This window comes from Amphibalanus amphitrite, unplaced genomic scaffold (assembly GCF_019059575.1).
Source record: "Amphibalanus amphitrite isolate SeventyFive unplaced genomic scaffold, NRLGWU_Aamphi_draft 000898F_arrow, whole genome shotgun sequence".
In the NCBI taxonomy this organism is placed as follows: domain Eukaryota; kingdom Metazoa; phylum Arthropoda; class Thecostraca; order Balanomorpha; family Balanidae; genus Amphibalanus; species Amphibalanus amphitrite.
This window is the reverse complement of record NW_024882392.1, coordinates 107,816-130,579: the sequence shown is the minus strand read 5'-3', so window position 1 is coordinate 130,579 and position 22,764 is coordinate 107,816. Positions and strand designations below refer to the sequence as shown.

At 44.5% G+C, this 22,764-nt stretch overlaps 2 protein-coding genes across 2 annotated transcripts; one reads left to right on the top strand and one right to left on the bottom strand.

Annotated features, from left to right (window-relative positions):
* Nucleotides 1-2,737: 2,737 nt before the first annotated feature.
* Nucleotides 2,738-8,886, bottom strand: LOC122367819 (angiopoietin-4-like). Its single transcript, XM_043341246.1, has 3 exons — nt 7,923-8,886; nt 7,590-7,644; nt 2,738-2,753 (listed from the first exon to the last, which is right to left on the bottom strand). The coding sequence occupies exons 1-3, from the start codon at nt 8,884-8,886 to the stop codon at nt 2,738-2,740; spliced, it is 1,035 nt and encodes a 344-aa protein (XP_043197181.1).
* Nucleotides 8,887-13,124: 4,238 nt separating this feature from the next.
* Nucleotides 13,125-20,740, top strand: LOC122367810 (spore coat protein SP87-like). The gene is made up of 13 exons (XM_043341231.1): nt 13,125-13,230; nt 13,427-13,531; nt 13,791-13,898; nt 14,103-14,216; nt 14,590-14,757; nt 15,041-15,148; nt 15,528-15,629; nt 17,622-17,726; nt 18,193-18,297; nt 18,579-18,686; nt 19,001-19,129; nt 19,581-19,688; nt 20,299-20,740. Exons 1-13 carry the CDS (start codon nt 13,128-13,130, stop codon nt 20,415-20,417), a joined length of 1,482 nt encoding a protein of 493 aa, XP_043197166.1. The 5' UTR covers nt 13,125-13,127; the 3' UTR covers nt 20,418-20,740.
* Nucleotides 20,741-22,764: the final 2,024 nt, after the last annotated feature.

Below are 22,764 nucleotides of genomic sequence, written 5' to 3'. Positions count from 1 at the left end.
CAAGCTATCTTGTAAACGGCGTGGGATACAAACGGATAAGGTCTACAATTTTTACGGCCATTTTCAGGCCATGCCAAAAGTGACGTCACAGGGATCGAAATAGTCAAAATAGCGGCGTAAGATGTCAAGAGACTATTGTGCGCATAATTTTTAAACTAATCAAGCAAGATCAAAACTATCATCGGGATCCACTAGTCAATCCGCATCAAAATATGTGCCTATATGTTGAACTCGAAAGGCCAAGGCCAAAAGCTGACCCAGGTCACGTGGCATTAAGATCTACATGTAGATCATTCGATGCGTCTTGAAGAGCTGAACATAATGAGACCATTGACACGAAGTACGGCGAAAAAGTGGTGTCGTTTAACCCCACCCCCCACCCCACCCCCACCCAGTAACAAAAAGTGATTTGAGGCTGGATCATTGAAAGTGACCTGGTGACCTGATCTTAAAGGTTTGGTAAACCTTGCACACATTGCGTGTAATTGATGAGGACACAGTCATGTCAAATTTTGCGTCGCTAGGCGAAATTTTTTCGCTAGAAAATATCACACAGCCCACTCATCCCGGTGCACGATACTTTTTTATGAATCTGATGCCAGTTTTACCAACAGAAAAATAGCCGCCTGCCGGAATTTTTTGCCTAAAGACCGTTTCACATACGGAGCGTAAACGCGATGGGCACGTAAGCGGGTAGGAGTTTGCCGTTTTCCGTATGTGAAGTGGCCTTTGGGCAAAAAATTCCGGCAGGCGGCTATTTTTCCGTTGGTAAAACTGGACTCAGGAACATGCTAGCAGCAATCGGCTGACACTATGATGTGGATTATGAAATATGCAGATTGGAGAATACGGTAACCGGGCAAAAGATCGTAAAGCAGAAGCTCGTAAGGCAGAGGATCGTAGGAAGTTGATCGTATGCAAAATGTCATAATGCATAAAGATCGTACGGTATAATGCTCGTATGAACAAAAGATCATATGCGCCAAAGATCGTCAGTGAAATTGATCGTATGCCAAAAGATCGCATGGGATAAAGATCGTACAGTATAGCCCGGCGGCCGCTGGGCCTCCGCGCCACCCGCCGGCCGCTGGGGGGGGCATAAAGTTGCCCCCCCCCCCTTTACTTCTGCGACGATATCGTCGCAACGCGAAGAGATAGAGAAGCGAAACTTTGTACACATCTTCCTGAATACCTAGCCGAGGTTGTGTCCAAATTTGGTGTCGATCCCATTTGAAATGACGTCACAGTGACGTCATAAGTGAAATTATAGATTTGCGACTCTCATATTCCTCACGATACATCACATATATGGGACCGAATATAAAGGGCCGATTATTGGTCAGAAACTAGATGGAAGTGTAGTAAGATGTTTTAGGATGACATCAGGTGCTGTCTAGTTCATTTACAGTCGAGTTTCATGCTCGGCGTCATCAGAAACGGTCCATATCGGAAAACGACAAAACTTTATGACGTCACTGTGACGTCATCTTAGGTGCTACAACCACCAAACTTTCCTCAAACATTGCCTAGGTATTCATTTGAAGCTATGCCAAGTTTCACGTTCGTAGCTCATCAGGTTTCGGAGATATTTCACAAAACGTAAAGGGGGGGACTTTATGCCCCCCCCCCCCAGCGGCTCGTGGGATAGGTAATGCTCATATGAACGAAATGTCGTTTTCGCAAAAGATTGTCCGTATATCGCATTCGCAAATATCGTATTCGCAAAAGAAGGCAAAAGATCTTTGGCTTACGGTCTTAAGTCGTGCGATCTTTTGCGACATACGATCTTTTACTTACGATCATTTTCTTACGATGGGTAAGCATCTTTTCATACAATCATTTTCTTTACGCTCTTTTGCTGACGATCTTTTGTCGTGCAATCTTTTACAACATAGATATTTATCTTACGATAATTTTCCTACCGCGTACGATCTTTTTTGATACAATCTTTTGTCTTACGATCTTTTGTCTTACGATCTTTTGTCGCGTGATCGAGAATACAATGCCAACACTGTACTATTACTAAGCCAGCCTGCCGTCACCAAACCGTGCAGGTAGCGACATCTATTCACCACACGCAGCGCACTCTGGTGACACTCGTTCCAGACCTTCTTCGATGTGGCCTTGGACTTTCGTTCGTTGTTCGTTCGTTGTATATGGTCGGCCTGCCGCCGGGGGGTGATTTCGGACGCTTTTTAACTTACAACCACTGCATTACTCAGCTAGTGGTTGTTGAATGCTTCGGCGCTATTAGAATACAGCTGTGCTTCTGACGCACAATGGCTGACCGCTGACACATCTTTGTGTAGTAGAACAGTACCGTGTACCACTGCTGTCCGGTGTCCCCCGTGTAACACCGTCCCCTTGCGTGACACCACCGTCCCCGTGTAGTTAACACCGCCGTCCCCTGTGTAACACCGCCGTCCCCTGTGTAACACCACCGTCCCCCTGTGTAACACCGCCGTCCCCTGTGTAACACCGCCGTCCCCTGTGCCGACATTCTACTGTCGCCGGTGTGACAGCTCCTTCGAACGCAGCAGGTAGGGATGGGACGACACATGGGATGGAGTGGGACAGGAAAACAGATACACCAGTGGGCGGGTACAGGGATGGGACACCGAGTAAACCACTGCTGGTAGGTGTGGCTGCAGGAACTGCTAGCAGCAGGGTATATATGTAGAACAGGGGCATACAGTGTAAAGCCCCTTCCTCAGTTTCTTTTTTAGCTTCACCAGCCTCACCGCTCAAACAGCCTGTCACACAGTCACAGTCACAGTCACAGTCACACAGTCACAGTCACACAGTCACACAGTCACACGGTCACAGTCACACAGTCACAACTCACAGTCACAGTCACAGTCACAGTCACAGTCACAGTCACAGTCACAGTCACACAGTCACAGTCACACAGTCACAGTCACAGTCACACAGTCACAGTTATACAGTCACAGTCACACAGTCACAGTCACATTCACAGTCACACAGTCACAGTCACACAGTCACAGTCACACAGTCACAGTCACAGTCACACAGTCACACAGTCACACAGTTACAGTCACACAGTCACAGTCACACAGTCACAGTCACAGTCACACAGTCACAGTCACAGTCATACAGTCACAGTCACACAGTCACAGTCACACAGTCACAGTCACACAGTCACAGTCACACAGTCAGTCACACAGTCACAGTTACACAGTCACAGTCACAGTCACACTGTCAACAGGCCGAGGCCAGTTATACGGCCCATCTACCGCTTCCAGTAATAACTACTACCTACAATCTACATACTGTTCGTTGTGGGCTCACAATCATTTAAACATTGTCCCTTTACTAGTATATAAGTGTATTTGCCAAGCATTTCATCATTTCGCCTGAATATAACTAACATTAGGATAACAGTCAGTACGAATGTGCCAACAAGCAGCATGGGTGTAACTTTGTATACTTTCGAGGTCCCATGTGGGACCCCAATGCGAACATTTGGGACCCCAATTGTCATTTTGGGACCCCAATAGTGGAGGCCCCCGAGACGCATCAGCTACTTTGCAAACGGAGGTCCGATATTCATATAAAAGGTTCTCTGTTTAAATAGGAGGCCCCTTGGACAAATGGGAGACCCTGTTGGACAAATAGGAGGCCCCCTGAACAAGTAGGAGGCCCCCTGAACAAGGAGGCCCCCTGAACAAGTAGGAGGCCCCCTGAACAAGTAGGAGGCCCCCGGAAAACAGGAAGTCCCCTGGAGAAATAGGAGGCTCTCTGGACAAGTAGGAGGCCTCCTGGACAAATAGGAGGCCCTAGACAAATAAGAGGCCCCTAGACAAATAGTAAGCCCCATGGACAAGTAGGAGGCCCTCTGTACAAATAGGAGGCCCCCCTGCAAAAATAGGAGGCCCCCTGGACAAATAGGAGGTCCTAGACCTAGACAAACAGGAGGCCCCTTTCACAAAAGGAGGCCCCTGGACAAATAGGAGGCCCCATGGACAAGTAGGAGGCCCTCTGTACAAATAGGAGGCCCCTGCAAAAATAAGAGGCCCCCTGGACAAATAGAAGGTCCTAGACCTAGACAAAAAGGAGGCCCCTTTCACAAAAGGAGGCCCCCTGGACAAATAGGAGGCCCCTTTCACAAAAGGAGGCCCCTGGACAATTAAGAGGCCCCCTGAACAAGGAGGCCCCCTGGATAAAGAGGAGGCCCCCTAAAAATAGGAGCCCTCTGGATAAATAGGAGGCCGCTTGGAAAATAAGAGGCTACTTTAACCAATAGGAGGCCCCTTGGACAAATAGGAGGCCCCCTGAACATGTAGGAGGCACGCTGGACAAATAGGAGGCCTCTTGGGCAAAGAGGCCCCCTAGAAAAATAACAGGTCCCTTGGACAAATAGGAGGCCCCCTGGACAAATAGGGGACCTCTTGAACAAATAGGAGGCTCCATGGACAAGTAGGAGCTAGAGGCTCTCTGTACGAATAGGAGGCCCCCTGGACAAATAGAAGGCTCCCTTAACAAAAAGGAGTCCCTTAAAAAAAGGAGGCCCCGGGACAAGTAGGAGACCCTTGGACAAATAGGAGGCCCCTGCACAAATATGAGACTCCTAGTCGAATAAAAGACCCCTGGATAAATAGGAGGCCCCTGGACAAATAGGAGGCCCCTGAACACGTAGGAGGCCCCCTAGATAAAGAGGAGGCCCCCTGGAAAATAGAAGCCCCCTGGATAAATAGGGGACCTTCTGGAGAAACAGGAGGCCTCCTGGACAAATAGGAGGTCCCATAGACGAATAGGAGGCCGCTTGGACAAATAGGAGGCGCCGTTAACCAATAGGAGGCCCCCTAGACAAACAGGAGGCCCTCTGTAACAGTAGGAGGCTCTCTGTACGTACAAGAGACCGGCGCTGTAGAAGCTTAGCCGTATGTACGCTAGGAGGCTCTCTGTGCAAGTAGTCGAAGTAGGAGGCTCTCTGTACTGTACCTACAATTACAAATAAGAGGCCCCCTGGGTAACTTAGATGCAACACAAATCGGAGGTCACCTATAAAAAAGCGGGACTCTGTTGGAATACCTGATTTAATAAATTATTTTCCTGATATTCAAATTACTTAGGTAATCCTCGTCCGCACATGGTGGGGGGGGGGCAGTGGTTGCCACACCCCCCACCCCGACCTAGGTAGTTTTTTTCTGCTCTGCACTAAACATTTTGATTGCTAGAAGTCGGATATTTCGTATAGCTGCTGCTCTATCCTTTTTTAGCGTCCACTGAAAATTTCAAGTTTCTGTGGTTTTTGGTTTCGGAGATATGACCTTATTCTTCAGGTAATGTCATAACCCAAATGACAAATACCCAATATCTTGCGTTGGCGTTGGGTCTTGTGAGCTTTTGACACCTTGATTTCGGCCTTTTTTGTCAGTCTTACCTCCCACCTATCATGGAACATGTTGTTCAATGATGTAGAGATGCCAGGGTCAGGGTCAAGGTCAACCTAGGTCGTCTAAAAATATTGCGTTTTAGGCAAGCTGAATTTACTTTCGTGAAGTTTCTTTGACTGTATTTTTGGCAAAAGCTTCTCAGTTCATGATCTCATGTAATATGGACACATTCACAGTCGGTGCACACATCAGTATACTCGTACACACAGACACACACAGACATACAAACACATGTCATTGACCTTGAGCTAACTTGACCTGAAATGACCACAGCCAGCAAAAACCTAGTCGGATAGTGTGACAAAGAGGTTCTAGCTGGCTTGGCACCACAATACGGCAGCGTCATCGGTACATGATGAGCAGCGCACGTGATATTCCAACGGGCAACGGTGACCCCAAACAGCAACATTCTTTAGTTTGACCTGACCTGGAAGGTCAATGACTGACCTGATGAGGTAAAATTGGTATCATTGGATTCGTCACTTCCCAAAGAAACTGTTGCTCTTGACCGCAAGGCTTAAAATCTTGTAAGAAAAAATTGTGGTGATGTCGAATAAGATACCTACACAAGCAGCGGGCCAACCCATCATATACCGATGACGCTGCCGTATTAGTGCCAAGCGAGCTAGAACAGCTCTTTGTCACACTATCCGACTAATTTGCTGGCTGTGGTCATTTCACGTCAAGTTAGGTCAAGGTCAATGATATGTGTTTGTATGTCTGTGTATGTCTGTGTATGTACTGATGTGTGCACAGATCGGTTTGTGTGTCCCTATTACACTTGATCATGAACTGAGAAGCTTTTACTAAACATACAGTCAAAGAAACTTCACGAAAAGTAAATTCAGCTTGCCTAAAGCGCAATAATTTTAGATGACCTAGGTTGACCTTGACCCTGACTCTGACATCTGTACATCGCAGAACAACATGTTCAATGATAGGTGGGAGGTAAGACTGGCAAAAAAAAGCCGAAATCAGCGTGTCAAAAGCTCACAAGGCCCATAGCCATCGCAAGATATTGGGTATTCGTCATTTAGGACATGACATGACCTGAAGAACAAGGTCATATCTCCAAACCCAAATGCCGCAGAAGCTTGAAATTTTCAATGGACGCTGAGAAAAGATAGAAAAGCAGCTATACAAAGAAAATCAGGTTTCTAGCTTTAAAAATGTTAAGTGTAGAGCAGAAAAACTAACTTGGGGGTGGCGACCCTCCCCCCAGGTGCCGGCGAAGGTTAACCCTCACACTTTCTGGGGTCGGCTTACGGCTAGATTCCTTGCGCAATGCTGTGCCGTTAATTTTTTTTCTATTATAAAGGCATTGTGTTTTATTGTCAAAAGTGAAAAAGCCAGAAATTTTCGTCGATTTCGGATGCCGCGGGGGATATTTACATACAATGTCACCCTGCTGGCCTGGATCCACCAGTAGGGTCAGGTGACCTACCATTTCTTTATCGATATTAAAAAAAAAATCATGGCATCAGAGCTGTGACGAAAAATAAGTGGCCTAAATCCGATGAGAAAACTGGATTTGGGGGTACCCCATGTTTGGCTTCTGAGCCTCTGGTCCCCCAATGAAAATTTCTTAGAGGAGGCCCTGGCGTGGCTCGTAAATTACCGCTTCCGCAATTGGAGGCCCCCTTGGACGTTTGGGACCCCAATGGTGATGTCAAAGTTTCACCCATGACAAGCAGCATATAAGCTTTAAAGTTCTATTTTTCTCAAATATAACTTTAAGCTATAATTGTTAAGCGGCTATATAGACTATTACTAAATCAGATATATTTTCTTCAATTGTAACTTCAGGGTAACAGTTAGCACCACGTAGTTAGAGGCTAAGAACATTAGGTAAAAGATAGGTAAATAATCTGTATATCATATCATACTTTTGATCCGCAGAAAAGCGCAGAGTTCCCCGCTCGAGCAATGTAATATAAGTAAGAGATCTCACTCTAACATTACACCAGTAGCAAGTGTCCGGATCGATGACCGTGGTAGCGGTATGGTGCACATGTTACCAACTGTGCATACATCACTGTGATGTCCTCCTTCGTGTGTAGTATCCATAGGCTGGCCTGATCTTCATGTCTGATTTCTTCATTGACTCATATCCCCTCCACGTGTACCACCATACTCCAGTTTGGTCCACAATACCGCCGTCCCGGTACCGACCGTTCAGACTGCTGTACCCGCATCTCCTGCCGTACCACCAGGCCCCCTGATGCTTCTGTGCGCAGTGACCGATGATCATGTCCTGGTCACGGTCACGGGTAGAAAACTTGCTATCGACGCTGTACCACAGACAATCCCCGGTATTTCCCGAGTAGTCGGAGGCGCTCAGTGCGTAGCCATTGAGCTCAGACGAGATACGAAACTCTTGGTATATGGCGTATCTTTGATTGCCGTCAAACGCCTCTAGATCAATACGAAGTTCGTACCGTCGGCCTGATGACGTCAGCTGAAATAGGTGTTCTAAACCCCACCAGAATTCTTTGGTAACATTACCGAAGCCTTCCTTATAGTCCCCCCATCCGAGGAAGAAGTCCTGGTGGGGTTTGATGTCGTCTCTCCGCTGGATCACCGTCCAGTTCCCTCCGACAGTTTCCATGTCGCAGTAGGCCTCGACGGGTGGTTGTGTGTTGTTACCACTGGGCAGAAGGAGGTAGACTCCAGACGGGGAGTCGACAGGAATGTCGCTGCAATCACGGGGAGGAGGCAGCTGCTTTACCTCGGAAACCAGGTGATCTACGTTCTCCTGTATGGCTGTTGTCTTATTAATGGTTTCAGCCAGCTGGGACACTGGAGTGACAGTCTGTGATGTCGTGGCATCACTATGATTATCCAATGCGACTGTAGTCACGTTCTGAACTGATTTCTGCTCGTTCAGCTGGTCACTGAGCTCGTCCAGTTGTGATTCAAGCTGGCTGTTGAGCCTGTTGGCCAGTCCAGACACCTTTGTTAGTTGATTTTCTAGCCAAGTTACATTGGATTCCAGTCGTTCCGTATTGCCGTTCACGGTGGCTGCAGTCTCCTCTTGTTGGGTTTTTTGGTTGTTCAGCTGGGTCTTGAGCTCGCTCAGTTGAGATTGCTGGCTATCGAGCCTTGTAGCTAGTTGAGACGTCTGTGTGAGTTGATCTCCTTGCTGTGTGACGATGATGTCTAGTTGCGCTCTGAAGCTGTTCACTGAGGCTGCCGTCTCGTCTTGTTGTGATTTTTGTTCATTCAGCTGGGTGTTGAGCTCGCTCAGTTGCGATTGCTGGCTGTCAAGTCTCGAAGTGATTCCAGTCAGTTGACCGGACAGCTCTTCCATCTGCTCACTCTGTCTGCTCCTTAAAATGTGGGTGGTCCATTCAGTCACTCGAGAGTCGAGTAGAGTCAGTCTATTGTCCAGCGACTCCACTTGTGACTCGAGTTTTCTGGCGATAGGCCGTAGCTCTTGCTGAACTGCTCTTGCGATGATGATGAACATCTCGTCGGCAGTGGCGCTGGGCAGGGCGGCCGGCTGCTGCGGCTGCTGCTGCTGCTGCTGCTGCTGCTGCTGCTGCTGCTGCTGCGGAACAGCCGGCAGACACCACCAGCAAGGTCGACACGAGGATTCCTCTCCAGCCTCTAGCCATGGTGGCTCAGTAGGAGGAACCGCCAGCACCGGCTGCCGACCTCGGACTGACGGCTCGGAGCTGGCAGAAGGTCTTTAGAGCTCGGTGCGGCTGACCTCTGTCGGAGGCACCACATCCGGTGACGCGGCCCGGTCCCGTGACCGACAAACTGAGCGATAAACATTTACAAGTTGCCATGGACCAGTCTGTTATTGAGGACCTCTTGCTGCTCATGGCAGTTCTGTTTACAGTGACTTCTGAAAGCTTAGATAAATGCGAGCAGGGAAAGGTGCAGGGATGTTTTGCCATAGCTTAACCCGCGCACCGACGGGGTGTGGGGGCGGTTATCCGCCGCCCCGCTGAGGCTTTTCATGAATAGAGGAAAAACCGCGGCACGCATCATTCGTGATCATTGACCAACCTTGGCTACTTTGGTGTCTTAGTTCCTATTGGACAGCTGTAAGGTCACTCTTAATCCCTCTTCTCGAAAACTATCACCTATTCCATTCCCGGCCTGGTCCAATGTAGAGAAAGAGCTAAAGAAATGTGAGCCTCGTGTTGCGAACAGGGGGGGGGCATGGCTTCCCGAAACAGGCTGGGGAGTTTTCAGAAGGGCAAAAAGAAAAAAAGTGCCCAAGATACCATCAAGTCAGGTAAGTGGAGACATGGTCCCTACATTTTTGTGATAAAAACGAAATTGAACCACCTCCGATGACCTCCGATGAACTCGGCGCCTTTCCGTCATTTAATTTGTGTGTTTGTTGGTTGGTTGGTTGGAGTGGTTGGTTGGTTGGTTGGTTTGCTTGGGTTTTATGTAGGTAGGGACTAGACTCAAATCTGATATCCATTGTACATATGTACCTCAGATTGGAGACTTATGGAGACTGTGCGCCTTTAAGGACGCGCCACTGTGCGTTTTTGAAAACATGTTTCCTACTTCCTAATCACGCACACTCTTCCTTTATTCTCCATATCACAAAGCTGACACACTTCGGGTGAAAATGACATTGAGAAACGTGAGCAGCGAACATTTTTGATCCTAATGACGCACAGGTCAGAAGCCTACCCTCGTATTCAATCTTCCTAAACTCGGGATATATCGAACACTGCATTATTAGTTGCAGCATTTTTTGACCATTTAGTCGCATCGACTTTTCACAGAAAGATGTCTCATTACAACAGATATAAGCCAAACTTACTGTATCGACTCGCACGACGCACGTGGTGCAGAAAAGGCAGACGCGTTGGCGCAGCGCATTCAGCTGATAATAATCAAACTGTAATGACATCTATATAGTGATGATTTCCTTGCTCTCGTGCGTAACTAGGAGCAGTGCGGTATAAGGTCACTTTCCCCTACAATAGTTGCTTATGAAAATATTTCTCTTCAATTATAATTGTAACCTCAACAGAGTGACAAAATTTATTTTACCAGCATCTTGTTATTATCGTAGAGACGCGACGCATGAACTGTGCTTTGACCCTGAAAATTATTTTTCATTTTTTTTGTAACTTTTTGAAACTTTTTATTTTTGAAATAATTTTTGAAACCCGCCCCGGGCCGGTGTTCAGCGACTTCCGCGCCGGTTCGGGGGAAATGTCTGAACACCCCACCCCCCGTCTAACTCGGCTCCTGGGCCACGTAGTGACACGCAGTAAGCGGCATTCGAAAGAACGTCAAAAATAAGGACGGAAATACTCTGGGTCATTTTTTGGGTCAGGTCAAAGGTTAGGTCGCCAGAGGCCATCAAAGGTCGAATTCAGTCCATTTCAACAATTTTGGAAACTGCCAACGGCTAACTCGGGAACCAATAGAGCTACAGCCCCGGGAAAATCGCATTCGATAGATCTTTTACAGACCTTTCTGAGCCTTGTTCTTAGATTTGACCTCAGGTCAACGGTTTAGCCTACAGAGAGCAAAAACTTTAGAAATAGCCGTTTTCACGGAAAATGTTTTACGGTACTAATTTTTTGATTCAAGGGAACTACGACAGTACTTTTGTCAGGATCGTGTTCCTCTTGTCAAAACGCGTCGAATAAACTATAAGTTGACCTTGAAAGGTTATTTGAAAATTTGACCTCAGGTCTAGGTCATGACCTGACCGAAAAGGGTCATGTTGCATATTAGTCGATCCGTATCGTCGAGCTGAACACATCTGACGTCTTTTCACCGCTCTAGCACGTCTCTATCAAAAGTTGTAGCCAAAACACTGCTGGTGACCGTTCATGACCTGACATGACCTCAGGGGCACACAGAGGGATCACAGGTACATTTTTCCGATTCAGTGTGTCATGTTTATGACCTATGAACCAATGTGCCAGAGGGTTTTGAACGACATTCGTCCAAAAGAGGCGCATTTCAAATTTCTCCCATTGACTTAGGACTTAGGTATATGTAGGTAATGGAGAGGTCGCAAAATTAATCTGACCCTAGGTCACCGATATCAAAATTTCGAGATAAACATTTTGTAGGTACTGTTACACCGATCAATTTCTGAAAGTTGTAAGGCTATTGTTCAGTCGGTGTAGCTATGACGAGGAGTCAAACTTTTTCTGAGGTGAGGTTACTTGACGTGACCTGGTGACCTGACCTAAGGCGACCTGGGTCTGACATTTTTACAATATGTGAAAAAAGATTCATAAAAAGGTGTGTCAAACACGGCGGAGCTCCGTGCCGCCGTTTTTGAGATAGCTGCGAAAAACCGCAATGGGGTGTTCAAACACCCCCTGCTCGGCGCCAGTTACCCCTCGTCGGCACAGGCCATTTTGTGTCCTTCGACGGCACAAGTGGTTTTCATAAGGTGGATCTGAATTTACTGTTTTTTTTTCTGGAAATGTCAACATAAAATAAATTGATATACCTAAAAACAATGCTGCATTTAACCCTATTAGTGGCAGGGGGGTTGTTTTTATCCACCCCTCAGGTTTTTCGGGAATATCTCCGAAACCGCTGAAGCTACGATGCTGAAATTTTCTGACTTTTCCTAAAACTAAATTGGGCACATTCCCTGAAAATTTCAAGTTCATAACTTTACCAGGGGCGGCTCCAGAGCACTGGGAATTGGGGGTCCTATTCGTGAAGCGAGTCATTTGGGCGAAGATCACGATGCTGCACCAGTTTTACGAACAGTGAATGAAAGGTATCATGTGATAACATATACAAAGTTATTGTGCATCCTCTTTTGACACGTTTTTGCCATAATAGGCGGATCCAGGCGTCCAAAAAGGGGGTTATTTTTTACCTCCCAACATAGGTGCCCTGACACCGCCTATGCATGACCAATACAATTTTAGTCGTTCTCTCATAAGAAAATTGTAACATAACAAGACCATTGCCACCCTTTTTAGAAACAGTACCAACAAAACCCTTATTTACTATACTTTTTGTGTACCCCCAATCTCAATGATCTGTATCCGCCTATGATTTTTGAAAATGCATATTTTTAGGATCCATGTGAATTCCTGGTTCATTCTCTATCGATCGGCAAAAGTTGCGTTAAGATTGGTTCAGAAACCTGGCCGTGATAAACAGTCTAAAATGTATCTGCAATTTGCCCGTTTTTACCCCCCTCTACCCCCCTATTGACATTTTTAATTTTTTTTAGAAATGTAGATCTCGTAGAGCCAAATCGAATGCCGTTTGAATTTCGAAAATCGGCCGGTTAGCTCTCGAGATATCAAGGGGGGGGGGGTCGTAAACAGCCCCCCCCCCTGCCACTAATATGGGGTAGCCAGGAGCCTGCCACTAATAGGGTTAACACCTGCTCGCCGATGCTGAACCTCAACCGGTGCCTGCCGCCATTCCATCTTCTGCAGGCAAACAGATACATAAACAATCACAAAGATGTAAACAGATAGACAGAAAAAAATAGACAAGCTGTAAGACAGGCAAATAGCCAGACTATCATAAAAAGGCTATCAGCCAGACAGACAAACAGACAGACTGGTGAGACCAGACAGATCAGACAGATCAGACAGATCATACAGACAGACAGACAGACTGAGTGACAGCGTAGGTGACATTACCATCTGACTACCCGCTGATTTGTCTGAACCATGGAACTGAGTGACATGTCGGACAGCTGCCCCGCCCACAGAATGCTCGGTATATAACATGACATTTGTTCAGAACTGGCTGTGTGCCTGCAGCTCGCCCTCGACCATGAGGGCTCTTCCGTTTTTGGTGCTGCTGTGCGCAGCAGTCGTCGGCGCGCAAGGTAAGGTGTTTAGAGTTGTAGGTTAACTCTGACAAGCAAGTGCGTAGTATCGAACCATTTCTGTACATTGTTGGGCCAATGTTGACTGGGAATGTAAAGTGAGACACAAAGCAATCAACCTATAAGTTGACATATATAATCATTTTACAACATATGAACTATATATACTACTGCAATGACTTGGATTCACTTTCAGAAAATCATAAGGAATGCCGAGAATTCGGCGATATTTGCGGAAAGTACAAGAACTGCGTCCCAGACCACAGGGGCTATCTGCAGTGTCGTGACCGCCATCAGCTCGGTACGTTTTTACTTTGTGACGGTTTTCATTCTCTTGCCTTACATTTTTGTAGGTTTCATTAGGTCGGAATTGAGTGGAAGGAAGTAAGATGCGTAAGATAAGATGAGATACGTATGCAAGCATTCAAGATTATACCCAGAAATTTCCGTTAATCTACGGCAGACGACGCTCGCTTCACTCGCTCCATAACATATCCTTCTTTGGTAAGAAATGTCAATGGTCATACGCCTGATTGTCTATAAGTGTTTCGGTTCGGCAGACGGCGCAGCCCATTTGTGCCGCTTTGGTGGTGACTGGTGTCCCGATGGAAAACTCTGCAAGAAAACATCACACGGTCGACGCTGCGTCTGGGATCACAAAAACGAACGTGAGTGGATAGCTGTGTTGATTTATTCGTAAAACAATTTCCAGCGTACACTTGTTTATTAAAAAAAATGACGTAAGTAACTAAGTCAAGATTCAAAGTAAAACAAACTGCAAATGTCACTGCTCCAGCAACTGTACAGCGAATCTATCCCGGAAAACTCCCAACAGTGCTTCAGCTCACTTTATGCATGTACTTTTTCTACAGATGAAATAAAGAAATGTTCCAAAAGCCGGGTCACCAAGCACTGCGCCCACGGCCGTAAATGTATGCACTGCTACCTGCGTAAAGGGCTCTGTTGTCGACGTGCGGCCATCATAGGTAAATTAATACTATTCTTCAGCAGAACAGGATGATAAGCCGCCTTTCGGTTATGTTTTTTTCTATGCCACTTGTGATTACACGTGCGTGACGTGCGCGCTGCATATAGTTCATATAATGGGATGCAATGTTCGAAACATAGTAGAGTTCAACTTCATTTAATTCTAATGACAACATGGAAAATTTACTGTCATTTTCTCTCAGTTGGGACTTGGGATGCAAGTCTCAAGTAGCTAAATGATATCCTGACTTTCAAGTCACATTTTACACCGCAAAGCGTTTTTCTGGTAAGATTTGGTAAGAACGTAAATTAAACATTCTCATAGGTAGTCGGTCTTGGCGCTAATTCATACTTTGGTAATTTCTTTCCCAGACCACAAGAACTACTGCGGCATTAAATACAAGAGCCACGACCATACGACATGCGGACATCATCATGATAGAAAATCCTCTTGTTACCTTGTCGGGAAGTTCTGCCCCGATGGCAAACACTGCAAGAAAATCGGCCATGGCAAATATACCTGCGAGTCCAAAAAGAAACGTGAGCTGATTTTTTCACTTTCCATTTCAACTCAGATTTCTTGCAAGTAACTATATAATCATAAAAATGTCTACAGCGATTGGAAATTAGGTTAATATGAAGTATATATCATATGTATGCCACAATATTTATATTGAAATGTGTGCATGAGTTCCAGTGTATTTACGCGTTTTATGTCTTCTTTGGGTGGTGCGTTCTGTGATGTGGAATTTGTCCACATAATGAGCTGTCACAAGCATAGAGTAAATGCATATTTTGTATGTGTCATATTTATATTTTTCAGTTCCCAAGTGTCACGAGTTTGGTCAGCTCTGCGGTAAATATCACAAGCGCAACTGTGTGCCGTGCTTCAGCAGAAAAGGCCTCTGCTGTCGACGACGATCGAAACTGGGTGAGATTTGCATCATAGGTTTTCATTTTTTGTAACGAAATTACGTTCATGAAATTACGTTCATCATCTCAAAATACGTTCATGAAATTCGTTCCTTAAATTACGTTCAAGAAATCGGATCATGTATGTTTTATATGTTATCCCCCATGCGATTGATTGATGTGAGCGAATAATAGGCTCTCGCATACAATTTTCTGACTTTCGAAGGGGTCTGCTTCAGCATTTAGATATGACAAAAAGATAAAGTATTGGGGAAATTGGCTTCAACTGATTCGAATACATAAAATATCACAATTAATTTACTTTAATAATGCATGTCGAGATGAGCATTAGCAACATTGCAGGTACGTCGCTGACGTAATTTTCACTTCACTTCCAGGTCCAGCAGCCAAACATTGCCGTTATGGCGGCAAATGGTGTCCAAAGAACAAAACGTGCAAACAAAAATCCAGGAACGGAATCGTCCTTCGCCGCTGTATTTGTAAGTGGTCGCTATTTACGAGCATTGCTATTTCTGATTAGACTATGAAAACTATTTAACTAAACTATTAGACCTGAAGCTGATTTTTAGTAAGAATGAGTGCGTAATGCGTATGTATGTTTTTTTTTTTCATTTGTATGTGTGTCGCGTTTGTTTTTCCCTCGTTTTTCGTACCTCACATAACTAAGAACTGTAAAAACCACTTCCGTGTGGATAGTTCGTGCTTTTACAAATACAAATACAAATACAAAAGACTATCTTATCTAGCTTCGGGCGCTGTCTTGTTGTGATTTGTTTTGTACTTTGACTCATCCACATTACTTTTCTATATAAAAGAAGGTTGTGGCTGACTCCACACTTCCTCAGGTATTCCTAGTGGTATTAGCCGTTTTCACGACGGTCATCTGGTACACATTTGATGCACATTTGGTGCAGATTAGGTGCAGATTTGGTCAAATCCGGTCCCGTAGCTCAGTTGGAAGAGCGTTGGACTCCGCGTGGTGAGAGCACGCGTCCACGGTTATAACAGTCCGGGTTCGAAGCGCGACGGGCGCTTGACATTTATGGGCCTCCTGACAGGTATGGTTGCGGTTGGTGGCAGGCCGTAGCCAGGCGAAGTCAGTGAGGGGACCGGCCGTGCGCGGCTATGTGCGCACGTTAAACTTTGGACTCTAAATTCTGCCATAGAACCGGAATTGCGCGATCGGAGGGTAGAGGGCAGGGTCACCGCAACAAGCTTCGCTTAGCGGTGGCTCTGTCCTTGTGAATCCTTCCTATCAAAAGGTTCGGACTAAATTAAAAAAAAAAAAATCAGGTTCAGTGTGTCTCTTACTAGCTATCAGCTAGGGTTGCACTAATTGCTTATATACCTGCCTTGCCCTATTATCAGAGAGCATCAATGATTAACCCTTTTAGTGGCAGGGGGGGTGTTTTCATCCACCCCTCAGGTTTTTCGGGAATATCTCCGAAACCGCTGAAGCTACGATGCTGAAAGTTTCTGACTTTTCCTAAAACTGAATTGGGCACATTCCCTGAAAATTTCAAGTTCATAACTTTACCAGGGGCGGCTCCAAAGCACTGGGATTTGGGGTCCTATTCGTGAAGCGAGTCATTTGGGCGAAGATCACGATGCTGCACCAGTTTTACGAACAGTGAATGAAAGGTATCAGGTGATAACATATACAAAGTTATTGTGCATCCTCTTTTGACACGTTTTTGCTATAATAGGCGGATCCAGGCGTCCAAAAGGGGGAGGGGTATGTTTTACCTCCCAACATAGGTGCCCTGACACCGCCTATGCATGACCAATACAATTGTAGTCGTTATTTTAACATAACAAGACCATTACCACCCTTTTTAGAAACAGTACCAACAAAAACCTTGTTTACTATACTTTTTGTGTACCCCCAATCTCAATGATCTGTATCCGCCTATGTTTTTTGAAAATTCATATTTTTAGGATCCATGTGAATTGCTGGTTCATTCCCTATCGATCGGCAAAAGTTGCGTTAAGATTGGTTCAGAAACCTGGCCGTGATAAACAGTCTAAAATGTATCTGCAATTTACCCGTTTTTACCCCCCTCTACCCCCCTATTGACATTTTTAACTTTTATTTTTTTTAGAAATGTAGATCACGTTCAGCGAAATCGAATGCCGTTTGAATTTTGAAAATCGGCCCGTTAGATCTCGAGATATCAAGGGGGGTCGTAAACAGCCCCCCCTGCCACTAATAGGGGTAGCCAGGAGCCTGCCACTAATAGGGTTAAACACTGAAATAGGTTCATAAAATGAAGATATTTGCTGTAAAAGAGATTAGGTGCAGATTTGGTCAAATTAGGTGCACTCGCCGGATACCCCTCGTTAAAACGACTATTATGTTTCAGAATAACCCACGGGCTGTAGCACATCAGGCGATGGAACATTTGTTCACCTCTCTCAAGCATTGGGATAAGAATTGTGATTCCACGCTAATTTTGTCGTTTTTTATACAGACATCCCCAGGTGTAAGCATTACGGCGATACATGCGGTTATAAGAAGAACAAGGTCTGCCTGAGGTGTGGCCACAAGCTCTGCTGTAAGAAAGGAGTCACCAAGGGTGAGTTTAATTACGACTCACAGCACCACACCCTTTCGCTCGATCTAGCGCAGGCATATTTAATATTTATATCTATAATATTTTAGGTGTTTTCACGAGGTTTTGGGCAGGAATAGTCTCGGGAACATAGTTTTAGAATCCATTGTGGAGTCCACTTTACCGTTCCATTTTCCGTTGAGTTATGAATATAATTGGTATCGCGTGCTACACAAAGTATTCATTTGTATTCATAGAAAAACATCACAAATACCATTGGTAGGTCCTGGTGATGGTCGGCGGATCGTACTAAATTCGATTCGTCTGGATTGGTCGATTGTGAATTCCATTTCAAATGGGTTATCAGGTAAATTAGATTTTAATGCATGGAATCAAAGGCATTCCTTACTGTTCTTAGAGAGAAAAAAAGCGAAACCTGAGTGGCTGGCGTGTTTTTAATGGAGCATGACAACATCAAATGCTGTTTCAGACAAATGTAAGAAACATTGCAATGTATTCTGGAAAAAGTGTACATTGAATAAGTGCGGCCACAACTCCAAGGGATGGTGCTGCAAGCCATGGAAAATCACAAGAGGTAGGCAACTGAAGGTGCAATTAGAGAAAAACCTAAAAACGTCTTTAAATCACCACGAACATTTGTGTAATCGCATGCGCCGTGACACGGCAACATCTGTATGTGCTTTCAAATTTCTTAAATATTCCGATTTTTTAATGAAGTCAACGTGAACGCCAACTATACGAGTATATGTATGTGTTACAATATTTCGTTTGTGTGTGCCTTACAGATGCGCTGACCTATTGGTTGAGAGGGAAATGGCACTTTGCATGCGTTTTTAGCGACTGTTGTCCTTTCAGACGAATGTGACCGACACTGCATCGGACGCTGGAAGTACTGCACCGATAAGGGCTGCAGCAAAGACTACATTGGCTACTGCTGCAAGTCCCAGCCATACATCACAAAAAGTAAGTGAACTCGCTAAGCTATGAAAATGAAGCAAAAGTGGCCAAAATCCATGTATGTGTGGTAAAAAGTAACGTCGAACACATATAATGTTATTTGCCGTTTGGTATCGATCAGTGCCATGTTGTGTGGGGCTAAAATAAAAATGTAAACCGTCACTATGTCGGATAAAGCGTGCTTCACATAATTCACGACTTTAAAACATTTTATCTTCCCATAAGTCACAACTAACAGACAATATCAACAAACGCCTTCCACTACCAAGCGATGGAGCATATACTCGAAACGCATGTCGATTGTCTGTCGTCTTTTTCAGAGCTATGCCAGCAGATATGCTACGGCCCTGACAAGTACTGCACTAATAAATTCTGTCCCCGGGACATCCGAGGCCACTGCTGCAAGACCCGACGGCCGAGGCCGAGACCTCAGAGGCCAACAGCTCCGCGTATGTGCAGTAATTCCACCAAAGGAGTGATAGAAAGTTTATAGAAGGATTATCCATTGCGACTGTTTTGCAAATTAAATAATATTAATAATATTCAGGCAAAACAGATGCAAAAAAATATATATATCATTTTGATGGAAATTTAGTCAGTCTGATTGCATAATTTGAGCTGTACTTTGTCGCTACTAGGAAATGGGTCCGTCTCAGTCGAGGATTCTTTTAGAATGCAATCTTCTATATTCATATATTTTATTTATGAAATTTCTTTTGAGTATGCCTACCAAAAATATTTATACTATCAAACGACATGTGTAGCACGCGAACTACGTCATGACCTGTGCAGAGGGTTGTTAATTGGTTTGTTCCTGTTGCTCAGCTAAAATGAATTGGACTGCACTGAACTGAACCGATGTGTCCCGCATATGCTCATTTCGGTATTTCTATTTTACAGACGTTCAGTACTGCAAGCACGCGGGTGATTCGTGTGGGTACAAGGGAGGCAAAGTCTGCCAGCGGTGTTCCAAGGCGAAACTGTGCTGCCGACCTGGCGTGACAATGGGTAAGACGAAATTCCAAACATCAGAATTTGTATAGAAAAAACGGCTGTCTCTCACATATCTTAAAGATAATGCTACGAGCCCTGGCATGGCGCTGCATGCTCTCAGAACAATTTAAAGATGAAACGTTTCATTATTTGTCGTTGACGTATCAGGTAATATTTCTCTCAATGTCGTGTTCATAAAAATATAACCTGTTTTTGTTCACTGTCTCGAAAGAAAATCATGTTTTTATTACGCGAACCCCCTCCCCCTTCCAAAAAAAAAAAAACTAACAATGACCCAGTTTCCATGGGCGCCTATGAACTGTATCAGTAAAAGTGGACTACCTTATCCATTATGTGTATAGGCGCAATATGAAAATGAATATGAGGGTGGTCATTTTATCATTTTATATAGCCGATCCTCTTTTACGTATAGCTTGTGACAAGGAGTTCGAGAAAAGTTATGCTCCCGATTGACCATGGACACGTGGTAAAGATTGGATATTTTCACAATATAATCATTTCCCTTATCCGTAAGAGGTTCGTGTGCTAATTTGAACAATACGGCACAAACGATCCCGCTGTACAAATGGTGACGAAAGACAACTGACCTTTGACCTTCTTCCAGAAAAATGCAAGAGGACTTGCACCGGCAAAGGGCAATATTGCTCTTTCACTGAATGCCCCAAGGCTTTCAAAGGATGGTGCTGTACTTATTGTAAAAGGATCAACTGTAAATTGTTGTAACTCTTTGTCCTTTCATGAGTTAAAGAAACAACGATAAAAAACAGCTATACATCTGACGATTTTTGATGATATGGCAAGCTTAACCAGGCGATTTTTTTCTGGACTTCTAGCATCTAGGACCACGAAATTAAACTAACTAACAAACCGAAGTAAGCTTATTCTTCTACGCTTACTTGTAAATTCTACATTCATTTTCGTGCCTGTTCTATATTCTAATATCTACATCCATAGCGTTATATGACTATCAACACGCACATTTTGCGCTATTTTGCTTTATGTTAGAATGATGCCATATACAGACGGAAATAAATAACGGTGTATTATTTAGTTGTGTTGTGTTTGATTTATCCTAGTGAAGTGATTCCTATTTCTGATATTCAGATACCCATCCAAGCAAATTTAATACTTATCTAAAAATAGAGGAAAGTATGCAACTCATGCATATATGATGAGGAGGATATTGTCACACAATAAACTGCAGCAAGAGCTTAGAGTGCCTGTAACGTAGAACGGTGGAACGAATTACGGGCCCTAACTACAAAATACTACGTTTATAATTATCACGATCTGTTTTTGGCAAAGGTTGTCCACCTTTTTATTATTTATATTAGTAGCTTTGGGAAGGCATCTGTGTTCCTTCATGAGCCTGTCTTAACCCGGCAGTTGCTGGGGTATTTCGGTTAAACGCCCCCAGCCGATAACTCGAGAACCAATAGGCGCAGCGAAACGCACGAGGCGGCAAACGAAAGAACGCGACGAGACGCTTCAGATGTGTACTTAAAAGTTGAATTTTGAGGTCACGGGTCGGGTCAAGGTCAGGTCAAACACCTGAAATCGGGCTTTCAGTAGCATGGACTTCAGGACTTCGCAATGGGCGCCTCTCGTCATAAACTCTGTCAAAACGGTGCACAATCCATCATATACAAGAGTGTATAAGAGTTCCAGCTCCATGTAGGGGTCAGTCAAGCATAGGTCAGGGTCAAGGTCAGGTCAACCCGGTAGGCACATATCCTCGAAAATCAAAACTGATATTCGCAGCCTGTGACACATGTGTTATGGGTAATTTGGGGCGTAAAACACGATGGTTACATTCATTTTATCATATGTGTAAGTGTTTGGCTCAAAAAGTTCAATTTAACCCTATTAGTGGCAGGGGGGGTGTTTTCATCCACCCTTCAGGTTTTTCGGGAATAGCTCCGAAACCGCTGAAGCTACGATGCTGAAATTTTCTGACTTTTCCTAAAACTAAATTGGGCACATTCCCTGAAAATTTCAAGTTCATAACTTTACCAGGGGCGGCTCTAAAGCACTGGGAATCGGGGGGTCCTATTCGTGAAGCGAGTCATTTGGGCGAAGATCACGATGCTGCACCAGTTTTACGAACAGTGAATGAAAGGTATCATGTGATAACATATACAAAGTTATTGTGCATCCTCTTTTGACACGTTTTTGCTATAATAGGCGGATCCAGGCGTCCAAAAAGGGGGGTTATTTTTTACCTCCCAACATAGGTGCCCTGACACCGCCTATGCATGACCAATACAATTTTAGTCGTTCTCTCATAAGAAAATTGTAACATAACAAGACCATTGCCACCCTTTTTAGAAACAGTACCAACAAAAACCTTATTTACTATACTTTTTGTGTACCCCGAATCTCAATGATCTGTATCCGCCTATGCTTTTTGAAAATGCATATTTTTAGGATCCATGTGAATTCCTGGTTCATTCTCTATCGATCGGCAAAAGTTGCGTTAAGATTGGTTCAGAAACCTGGCCGTGATAAACAGTCTAAAATATATCTGCAATTTGCCCGTTTTTACCCCCCTCTAACCCCCCTATTGACATTCTTAATTTTATTTTTTTATAAATGTAGATCACGGTGAGCGAAATCGAATGCCGTTTGAATTTTGAAAACTGGCCCGTTAGATCTCGAGATATCAAGGGGGGTCGTAAATAGCCCCCCCCCCCTGCCACTAATAGGGGAAGCCAGGAGCCTGCCACTAATAGGGTTAAGAAATGCATGTATCATGGTCGTGAAGTAGTCACGAGAAATTGCCAAGATTCAGTTCAAGATTTTGGAAAATGTGGAACGATAATCAATAATCGAAGATAGCCATTTGATACTTCATGGTATTGGCAGTCTAATGACGTTTACGGCATGTCTGTATGTCTATTCTGTGATTTTATATGATTTTTTGAACATATGCCGTTTTTGGTCGAAAACTCAGAAATCATGACGTCACTAAAACCTCGATATCTCAAAAATTTTCCGACCGATTTTTTTCCAACTTTGTCACAATAAACTTCAATCAATTCCCTACAGGTACCAAAAATTTGGCGTGCCT